Source organism: Nicotiana attenuata, unplaced genomic scaffold, assembly GCF_001879085.1.
Source record: "Nicotiana attenuata strain UT unplaced genomic scaffold, NIATTr2, whole genome shotgun sequence".
Taxonomy (NCBI): domain Eukaryota; kingdom Viridiplantae; phylum Streptophyta; class Magnoliopsida; order Solanales; family Solanaceae; genus Nicotiana; species Nicotiana attenuata.
In genome coordinates this window covers 74,033-85,009 of record NW_017672133.1, presented here as the reverse complement: position 1 = coordinate 85,009, position 10,977 = coordinate 74,033, and the positions used below count along the sequence as shown (strand labels likewise).

General features: G+C 37.8%; 1 protein-coding gene across 1 annotated transcript; it reads left to right on the top strand.

Annotated features, from left to right (window-relative positions):
• Positions 1–4,192: 4,192 nt before the first annotated feature.
• On the top strand, positions 4,193–10,016 carry LOC109211987 (glucose-6-phosphate 1-dehydrogenase, chloroplastic). The gene is made up of 10 exons (XM_019375588.1): positions 4,193–4,600; positions 5,819–6,051; positions 6,201–6,295; positions 6,427–6,541; positions 7,420–7,625; positions 7,707–7,856; positions 7,943–8,063; positions 8,143–8,372; positions 8,454–8,654; positions 9,270–10,016. The coding sequence occupies exons 1-10, from the start codon at positions 4,411–4,413 to the stop codon at positions 9,508–9,510; spliced, it is 1,782 nt and encodes a 593-aa protein (XP_019231133.1). The 5' UTR covers positions 4,193–4,410; the 3' UTR covers positions 9,511–10,016.
• The last annotated feature ends 961 nt before the right edge of the window (positions 10,017–10,977 follow it).

Here is a 10,977-nt window from a genome sequence, read left to right as displayed (position 1 = left end):
TTCATTCGCGCATAGAGCTAAAACCAGTAATAACGATGTATCATCATTTGCAGAACTTACAACCTTCATAAAAACTTGCCTTTTTTTAATAATCTGACTATCTTTTAACCAGTACGTATTTAGTTTATTGTTATTGCGTTCGTAGTTCAGTAGATACCATGCCTATAGGATCCTTGTCCAACACTTAGGCAAGCCTTGGGATAAAATTAAATCCGTTTCTGTTAATAGCTACAACCAGCAGGCAGGCTTGATTCGGGCTTCTTATCTGAATTATGTAACAAATCAGTCTGCCTCAACCTTTTAGTTCTCGCATGTTTAATGCTTAATCAGACCTTAACTGGTATGTGTAAGTCATGCTAAATATGTGTTTCTTTGTTAAAGGGGATATATCTGAGCCTTTGCGTGTTATGTGCTTTTCCCCAACTTGCTATACATGTTTTGTATGTCGCCTTAGAATTTTTTCCTTTAAAACCACAAATAAGCCTAACATCCCTACCTCCCTTAGGATTAGTAGTCCTAAATGCCCCGAGACTGATAGGATTGGGATGGGTAGTAGCATGCAATAGGTAAGCGAGACCATTCCACGCTTAATACCTTAACGGGGTGGGAAGGGTAGATATGGATATGATGACCACACGATAATGTCACGTGTAGCCCCTCATTGAGGAGTGATTACCGGGCATTGTGTGGGGTGATCCATCTTATTAATAAACCTAGGACCTACCTCCCTTTATTCTTTCTTTGCAGTATTTTAAACTATTTTTTTTTTAAAATCAGCTTTTCTAATTATTCTTTCAAACCTTGTTTACTTTCAAACCTTTATGTGATAAAAATCCCCTCTTATTTGAGCCTTATTCGTCTATATGTTAATTGTACCCAAATTCACAATAATAGTCTGGCCGGGAACCACACTAGTGGATTCTGAGGGGTGCCTAACACCTTCCCCTTAGAATAATTTCAAGCCCTTACCCTATCTCTGGTTATTCAAATCAAACCTCCTTGGTGTCCTAATGCACCCTAATCATTAGGTGGCGACTCTTTAAATCAAACCCAATTCCCAAAAGGAATGAATTGTCCTCCCCAAATGTCACAAACCCGATTTCCGCGGAGGAAAAAGGGGGCGCGACACCGAGGAACCTTGCTAAGGGGCTTCCACACCACCCTCACCCGAAGCATTTGTCGTCCTCGATAAAGTAACTTCTGCATTTTTCAGCACCACCACAGGCCTAATATATGTAGTCTCATGCTCTTCCCCATTCGGCTCATCTTGTTCTTTTTATTAGAAAATAAAAGTAGTAAGTCGTTCGAGTTTCGGGAAGTCCCTCACCATGTGGGGTCCCTTGAAAATAAAATAGCCACTAAACTTGCTTTTTTTTTTCTTTTTTTTTCGAATGTCCAGCACCTTGCTTTTCCTTCCCATTACCATTGCCCTCAAAAACATTTCCCTTGTAATTTTTATTTTTTCCTCCGCTCTTTGCCTTGTCCTTGTTCTCATTTTTGGACTTTGAAACAGCAAAATAATTAGAACTTTCTTGTCCCAACTAGAAATCACGCAAAGCATCCGTAGCAGCAATAACATTAGGAAGCTCTTTCTCGTTATACCTTCGGAGTTCCATCTTCACTCACGAATGCAACCCATACAAGAAATATGCAACTTGTGTTCCTCAAACATGTTTCTTATGTCAAGCATCAAAGAACTGAAATCTTTGACACAATCTCTTACAATTTCAGTTTGACTCAACCTTTTCAAATGGTCTCTAGCAATCCAGCCTACATTGTTAGGAAAAAATTGATCCTTTAACTCTTTTTTAAGCCCTTCCCAAGTCTAAATTTTAGGCATACCAGCACTTACATCGTCTACCACGCGCGTCCACCACCAAAGTTTAGCATCGTCCTAAAAGTATTGCTCCATACGCCACAGAATTTTTTTGGGTTTTTCGGCACTCCTTCCACCATTAAACTCTTTAGGCTTGGGTATTTTTACCTTAGTATGATCTGCCCTACACTATGCATCATTATTGCCAACAGCTCGACGCAACAACCCATGTTTCTCTTTCAGATCTATGCACTACTGGCTTAGCTTATTCATCTAGTCCTTAAGATTGGCGAGACGAGTCACAATAGTCAAATATTGTTCACCCTCATCAGTTCTCATGAGTGCCTCTAATGCAACAACTCTTTTCCTCAATTCTTCGTTACCACCAGCCATCTTTCATGAAATTTAGCCACTGAAAATCGTGTCTTTGCCCCAAATCTGCCACGCTTTGATACTAGTTGTCACATGGGAGATTTTCTTATGCCCGAGGTTCACCTCCGTGCGACACTCAAACCCATCACTTGACTTTGGTCTTCTAACACTTAGAATTATTTTAGGGGCGTTTGGGACTTAGAACAAAAATTTAGGCAGCAAAGTAACTAAAAGGCACACATGAATTTACAAGAATTTTTCCCAATTTGTATTAGTAAGTAAATACAAAAGCAAAACAAAGCTAACCCTATGGCCAAGAACAAAGAACACCCCTAGTTCCCTGCCTTAGAAAGATTTCCTACCCTTACGATAACACTTAGACATTTGGCACCAACAATTCCGCCACAAGAGTAAGTCTGCTTTTGAAACTGGCTGTATGCACATTTTTATAGTGCAATCTATCCAATTGCACTTGGTAGTATCTAAACAAAGCAGTTGACAAGCCCCAACCGCTGGGCAAATCTGAACCAATCAAACAGACAAGTTACAAAACGTGCCAATCATGGCTACAAGTTAGTTTTTCAAAAAAATAACAGCCCAACAGCCCCATGTGCACTGCACACTTGCGCCTGCTGCTCCGCTGCACCCACGACTTGCATTGCGCCAAGTCTTGGGGCCTGGCTTGACATCCATCCGTCGTGCCAAGCTGCCCATATGCCTTTCCAGCCACTTGCATGCCTTTGTGCACGTGCTACTGTCTTGTCTTTGCCATACCATGCCATGGCCTCGTCTTGCCTTGCCATATCTTGGCACTGCCTTGACATAACATTGCCTTGCCATTGTCATGCCAACCTACACACCCATGTGAAATGCGTCTTGCCTCCGTTAAGGTGCATTTGGCAATCCCACATAGTTTGTCATGCCGAATCGCCTGTCATAATGTTGCCCAATTTTTTAGGTTGTGGTGAGGTCATCATGAATCCTTTCCACAACCCTCATCTGCTGAGTAACCTTGTCAAGGGGCTAACAGTTGGGGCATGTGAAGAGGAGGAGCATAGATACCCCATTGAGGAGGTGCGAGAGATTGTCAGTGATAGGTCAAAGAAGAAGTGAGGTACACCGAGAAAGAATTGGGAAGAGGTGATAAGACATGACATGACACATCTTAAGCTTACCAAAGATATGACCCTAGAGAAGAGCATGAAGGTCGAGGATTATGGTAAAAGATTAGTAGGTAGTCGAATGATCTCTTCTTCTTTTTTTTCCTGCGAAAGAGCATTGTTCTAGTTCATATCACATTATCTCTCCCTCTTCAACTTCGTCTTCTTATTATTCTTATTCTAATTATTATTACTATTATTATTATTATTATTATTATTATTTTTCAGTTTTATTATTACTGTTATTTTTATACTTTGGTTATTTTATTATTTTGCTGATAATACTTTCTTTTCTTTAGTATTTTCATCCTACCTTTTTTGCTCTTGTATTTTTCAACCTGTTTTAAAAATGCTTTTCTTGAGTTGAGAGTCTAAACATCCTCTCTACCACATACAAGACTCCACTTGTGAGATCACATTGAGTAGTTATTATTGTTATACAACTTATTCTATGTAGGAGTACAAAAATTTAAACACACACCTATTACTCTAATTAAAGCAAAAATATTTAACCAAGAAATCCATATAGATTGCATTAAAAACGTCATATTGCAAATTGCATCCACTTCTCCACATACATTTATGTTAAGACCTTGATTATAACAAAATTGAACATTGTATTAGGAGAATACATACCAAAAAGAAAAAGAAAAGAAAGAAAGAAATAGGACAATGAGAGGGACAAATTATGAACATAACCAAAGTTGGAGGTTAAATCAAAACTTCATAAAAAGCATCCAGGATAATATATGCAATTTAGATAATAACTTAATTTACGTTTTTCTTAATACTAGAGTAGTATTAATCAATGGCACCATATTAGCATTCCGTTTCCACTTGCCGAACAAATTATTAAATATTAAATTGGTAGCCAAAGATGTAAGAAGCACCCTTTCGGAGATCTCAAGAGACTAACCCCCTTCGACAAATCCGAAGTCCTCTAACGCCATAGCTCCTCCCCCTCCTATCTGTCTTTATCTAACAAACCGATTTTCTTAATTCTATCACTAGAAGATATTTGTAAATACAGATTCTTCATAGAGAAGTGAAGAAATCAAGAAAATGGCGACCCTTTATTCTTCTCCTTCAACCCATTCTTCTGGGGCAGTTGCTTCTTACTCTAATACCTCTATTGGGCTCTATAATTATCATCATAATAAGCAGATAGCAGTTTCTTCAATTTTGTCGAGAAAGTTTTGTTCTTTGCAAATTAATCAGAAGCCATTTTGGAATGCCGTTCGCATGCAAGATGGTTAGTTTTTTTTGTCCCCTTATCTTTCTTACTAGTTCATATTCAGCTATTTTCTTCTAATCTTTAATAAATAAAAAAGGGTTTCTTTTTCCTTTTTCTCTTACAGAAATAAATGCTAAATTTGCTTAATTGTTTTTATTTCATGTGTTGACCATGCTAAATTGTCCTAATTTTCTTCCTTGTTAGCAAATTTGTAGGAATCCTGTTCTCCTACAAAAGGGTAAACAACATAAAAAAGTTCTAGGATTCTTTATTGAGTTCACATAATAAAGTTTGAGTCTTTTTGTTTCTTGTTTCTTCTTTTCCTGATCCAAACAAATGATAAATTTTGGTAAGTGTTTCGATTTTATAAGTTGACCATGCTAAATTTTGTCCCAAATTTTGAGAACAATGAGGTCTCAGGTTCAAATCCCAGCGGAGACGAGAAAATACTAGTGCGTGGTTTCTTCTCATGTCTCCAAGCCTGTGGATATAGTTATGCTATACATGTGCTGGTGGTAGGTGATAGTAGCAGGTACCCTTGAAATTAGTTGAGGTGCCCGAGCGGTAGCCCGGACACCACAATTATCAAAAAATAAAAAATAAAAATTGTCCCAAGTTATTTATGTCTGCAGAGTTGTTGGAGTCTTGTTCTCTAACAAAAAGGAGAAAGAACGAAAGAGTTGTAGGATTCTTTATTGAGTTTACATCATAAAGTTTGAGTTTGTTTCGTTTTTGGTTTTGTGTATTATTCATGCACGGAGTAAAGCTTCATTGTAAGACCCTCAATGTTATTTTTCACGCTGTTATCTCTTTGGTCAAGATGATTTTGCTTTATAAAAAACTGCAGCTCCTTCTGGGCTGCAAAGAAAATTAAGAAAAGAATAAGAGACAATCATTGGGCTTGTTGAGCCAGTTTTCCTGTTGTGCAAAAATAGTGATAGTCTGCTGCTTATTATTGTTCTCGAAAGTGTGTTATATTTTGAATCCCATTGTTCAAATTCTTGGCTTGCCACTCCATTTGGCATGGAGAAAAATGTTTCAAATAAAAATAAGTTACCTTTTCTTTTTCAGTCGTTCTCTAGCCGAGGGTCTATCGGAAACAGCCACTCTGCCCTTCCAGGGGTAGGGGTAAGGCTGCATGCATCTTACCCTCCCCAGACCCCACTTGTGGGAAACTACTGGGTTTGTGTTTGTTGTTGTTGTTGAGTTTCTTGTGTTGAATTTAATGTTTTACAGGTGCAGTAGCGATTCCGCCTAGCAAAATCGAAAATGAAACTCCTTTGAAGAAATTAAAAAATGGAATTTCGCCAGTCGCACCTCCAAAGGAGCAGAAAGATACAATTGATTTCGACAGCAACAAAGCGAAATCAACTGTCAGTATTACTGTTGTTGGTGCTTCAGGAGATCTTGCCAAGAAAAAGATATTTCCTGCACTTTTTGCACTTTATTATGAGGGTTGCCTCCCTGAGGTGCGTTCCATATTTATTCAGTTTCGTTGAGGTTACTGTTGATTTTAAGGTTAACTGTATATTGTTCATTACTTGTCAACTGGATCCGTACTCAGATAAGGTAGAACTGTAGAATGGCTCTCATAAAGCTACCCCTCTTATTAATGCAGCATTTCACTATCTTTGGCTATGCCCGGAGTAAGATGACTGATGCTGAACTACGGAACATGGTTAGCAAGACTCTTACTTGCAGGATTGACAAGAGGTGTGATTTGCCTTGATCAGTAACATATACATATATTTCCAATTATTCTCATTTTGCATTTACTACATTTTGTTTTGCTTCATGCTTTATTTAGAGAGTGATAGATAATTGTGATTAACTTTGTTATTCAGGGAAAATTGTGGTGAAAAGATGGAACAGTTTCTAGAAAGGTGCTTCTACCACAGTGGCCAATACGATTCCCAGGAAAACTTTGCGGAGCTCGATAAAAAGCTGAAGGAACATGAGGTATTTAGCGATTGTCTCCTTTTGAGAGAATTGAGGTTGCAAAATGTTTTGTTGATGTCATTGTCAGAGTCCCACATCGGCTGTTTAGGGATAGGAAGGTCTCTTTATATGGTTTTAGGCAATCCTCATTTCATAAGCTAGCTTTTGGTTTTTGAGTCAGGCCCAAGATCCATTTCTTTATTATGGTATCAAAGCCAGACCCATCCCAATTAATTGTTTACGTGATGTGGGGCCCCTATTTTATGTCGTCCACGCAGGACATCTGGGCGTGCAGGTAGAGGAGGAGAGGGGGGCCGGGGGGGGGGGGTTGTTGGAGTCCCACATCGGCTCTTTCGGGATAGGGAGGTCTCTTTACATGGTCTTGGGCAACTCACCTCATGGGCTAGCTTTTAGGGTTGAGTTAGGCCCAAGGTCCATTTTTTTTTCAATCATATAATGAAGCTTTGCGGATCTTATTTAAAACAGCAAGCTGCAGTTTTTTGGTTATTCGGTTAGCATTATCAGGCTTGCAAGTTGAATCTGTCTTGGTAGTTCATCTTAAAACACCCAACCCTACTACCGGACACCTAATAGGATATGACAAAAAGGGAACTTGATACTTTTCCTAAAATATATATATACACAGGATGATATTAGCATTATGAATTTTTTGGTTGAATGTGCCATCAAAAGTCATCTTACAGCCTCATACTGTCACGTCTCTCCTCCTCTTTCTGGCAAATGAAAGAGCTTTTTGATGATTGTTGACTTCTGCTGAGATCTTCAGCCATATCTAGCTCTTTCTTGCAGTTTTCATAAGTCTAATGAGTGGTGAAGTTAAATTTAATTTTCTAATTTACTGGCAAGTCTCTCAGCTTTGACATTGATAATTTTTGCAGGCTGGAAGGTTTTCCAATCGTCTATTCTACTTATCCATTCCACCAAATATTTTTATAAATGCGGTTCGTTGTGCTAGCCTCTCTGCATCATCTGCTCATGGCTGGACAAGAGTCATTGTAGAGAAACCCTTTGGTCGGGATTCTGAATCCTCTGCTGCATTGACAAGATCTCTTAAGCAGTACTTGAATGAAGATCAAATTTTTAGGTGCAGTTCTTTGAAGTTGATTTGCTTTTGACCCACTGAAGGAAGAGTACTATTATCCTCATTTCTGTTTTTGATCAACAGGATCGATCACTATTTAGGGAAGGAGCTTGTGGAAAACCTTTCTGTCCTTCGTTTCTCCAACCTGATATTTGAACCCTTGTGGTCAAGGCAGTATATAAGGAATGTGCAGTTTATTTTCTCTGAAGATTTTGGCACTGAAGGACGGGGAGGGTAATTCTCTTTCTCAAACTTGGATTTTAGGTTGTGTGGAACTAGTTTTCAGAACTTCATTCTTTTACTTTTATGCGTGTCTCCAGTTATTTTGATCATTATGGAATAATCAGAGACATCATGCAAAACCATCTGCTTCAAATTCTGGCCCTCTTTGCCATGGAAACACCTGTGAGCTTGGATGCGGAAGATATCAGAAATGAAAAGGTTTTACTCTTTATGACCGATTAGTTTTGGAGGAATTTATTGTTTTATAGTTCCATAACTAATTCCTATTACATGCCAGGTAAAAGTTCTGCGTTCCATGAGACCTTTACAACTAGACGATGTTATCATTGGGCAGTACAAAAGTCACACAAAAGGAGATGTTGCCTATCCCGGTTATACCGACGACAAGACTGTACCGAAGGACAGTCTAACCCCAACTTTTGCTGCAGCTGCTCTTTTCATAGATAATGCACGATGGGATGGGGTGCCTTTCCTTATGAAAGCTGGGAAAGCTTTACATACTAGGAGGTTGGTGAAACCAAATACAGCTTTCCTTTTCCTTCATATCTTTACTTACCACTTTATACCATTTTGCTTTTTCTTTGCTAGTGCGGAAATAAGAGTACAATTCAGGCACGTACCAGGAAATTTATACAATAAGAACTTTGGCTCAGATCTTGACCAGGCGACCAACGAGCTTGTTATCCGTGTCCAGCCTAATGAAGCTATATACCTAAAGATCAATAACAAAGTTCCTGGTCTAGGAATGAGATTGGATCGCAGTAATCTTAATCTTCTTTACTCGGCAAGGTATTGATGACAAATGTGTAATGCATCATTTCGTACTTGTGACTGTTACTCTTATTTAGGGGCTAAGTTGAATATATAGAAAATAAGACAGCAAGCTAATTTTTACTACTGCAAAGAAGAAAAACCTGAGATTGTAAACTCTAGATTTTCCTTCAGGTGCCTTCTGCTATTCATATAGATGAAAGCTACATTACAAAAACACCTACAACTACCACGCCTTAATTCCAAGCTACCTTAAAATATCATTTTTCTTGTTTGAATTTGGATCCACATAGATCAACTGCATGTGTAATGATTAGCTGAAGCCTTTCCTATTGTTTTGAAATCAGTACGAGATGATTGCTAGAATGATTGCCCATCATGTCCATGTATCAGATCATAAAATTCACTGCACTTTTTAAATGAACTTCTAAATGGCAGGTGCTTAAGACCATAACTATTGCAATTTTGTTGGTTCATGTTTTAAAGCTTAAATCTTCTGATTCTTTCAGATAACTCTGATGCATTGCTTCAGCGTTATCTTTGCTTCTTGACTGAATATGCTCATCACCCTAAATTAACCATGTCATGATACTTTCTTTGTGAAACTATGACTGATTTGTTCTTAATTTGTAGATACTCGAAGGAGATCCCTGATGCATATGAAAGGCTGCTTCTTGATGCTATAGAAGGTGAAAGGCGGCTTTTCATCCGCAGTGATGAGCTGGATGCTGCTTGGTCTCTTTTCACACCAGTGTTAAAAGAACTTGAGGATAAGAAAATAGTTCCAGAATATTACCCCTATGGAAGTCGAGGACCTATTGGAGCACATTATCTTGCAGCGCGATATAAAGTAAGATGGGGTGATCTTGTGTAGACAAGTGATTTCCATACTTTGCCATCGCAATCGCTGTAAGAAAACCATATGTAACCTTTCTACTTCTTTAGCTTAGTATGTCGCAATCAAATTTGTTATACTGCGATTCTAGAACCAAGACTAGCAAAGCGTGAAGTTGCTTGCTCTGAAGGCAGATCAGAGTAGAGAAAACAGAAGTAGTGAAACAGGAAGAGGGGGAATCTGGGTTGTTGTTATTGGAATAATTTCTTGTTTGTTGCACCTATGCATCACTTGGGAGCAACTTTTTCAGTGTAGCTGTTAGTTGGCCTTGTTAGAATCAATAATGAGAAAAGTCATTGTCATTCATCAAAAGCTTTCAGTATTTATTTTATGCATGCACCTCTCTGATTCCAAATTATGCTTCATTTGCACATTCAATTATGTGCGCCCTTTGGAGAATATATAAATTATAATGCATGTAATGTACTATCAAGTGAAAGGTTTGTCGCTTTTCTTTTAAATGTAAAAAATATCAGTATGATTGTTATTATTCTACTGTTACTAAATCAAGGTGCGCAAAGTACTGATGATTTTACTTGTGCATTTACACATTTAATTTGGTTTGAAATTCTTGTTTGGGGGTGGAAACTGAAAGTTAATGATTGATTATTGTTAAAATCACTTGAATGTTGATAATATATGCTTTGATTTTTAGTTCAAACACGGATTTAGTGGTTTGCTTCAAAAATCTCAAAACTTCATTGTTAGTCCTCAGAAAGTGTTGAATTATACAAAGTCAATGATCTAATGTTATTTGACTAAATTGGTGATCAAGGATTGTTTGTGTTGGTATTTGGAGGCTTTGTTTTAAATTTGAGATCATTTGAAGCAGATTTGGGGTGGTTTGATCCAAATTAGAATTGCAACTTTGAAAAACACTTCATTGAGCAACACATACAAATCATGCCAATTTGATAGACGATGATGAAGAATTTAACAATTTTATTGATTGTAGATAAGACATGCACGCTAATCAGGTGGAGTTTGGGAACAACTGAACAAGCACCAAGTCATATCAACCGAGTAGAGTTTGTGAACAATTTAACAAATAGGTTGAATTCATATAACACAAAGTCATGCTAATATGGTAAAATTTGGTGAACAATTCAACAATAAAAAAAAATTAAATAATTACAACAAAATACACGTGACTTCACACCATAATAAAAAATGGCCCATGTTTTTAAGTTTTACCGACCTAGTCCATATTGTACGTATTTTGAAAGGACTAACAAATTTAAAATCTATGTTCTTACAATCATTGCTTCTAAAAGCTATGAAGTTAAATCTGAGTTCTCACAACCATTGCTTTCACTCTCTCTTCTTCTCACATCTTCTAATTATGCTTCAAGGGGCCGACTATTTTCTGCTTCTCCTCTTGTGTCACCTGGTTGCAATGGTAAAAAATAGAAGAGCAGAAGTCCACCATTGAAGACCATTCAAAGC

Excerpts from the sequence above, each read along its gene's own strand:
- LOC109211987 (XM_019375588.1), top strand. The coding sequence starts at position 4,411 with ATGGCGACCCTTTATTCTTCTCCTTCAACCCATTCTTCTGGGGCAGTT. Across the intron at positions 7,626-7,706 it reads AATGAAGATCAAATTTTTAG|GATCGATCACTATTTAGGGA; the intron begins GTGCAGTTCTTT and ends TTTGATCAACAG. Across the intron at positions 8,064-8,142 it reads AAGATATCAGAAATGAAAAG|GTAAAAGTTCTGCGTTCCAT; the intron begins GTTTTACTCTTT and ends ATTACATGCCAG.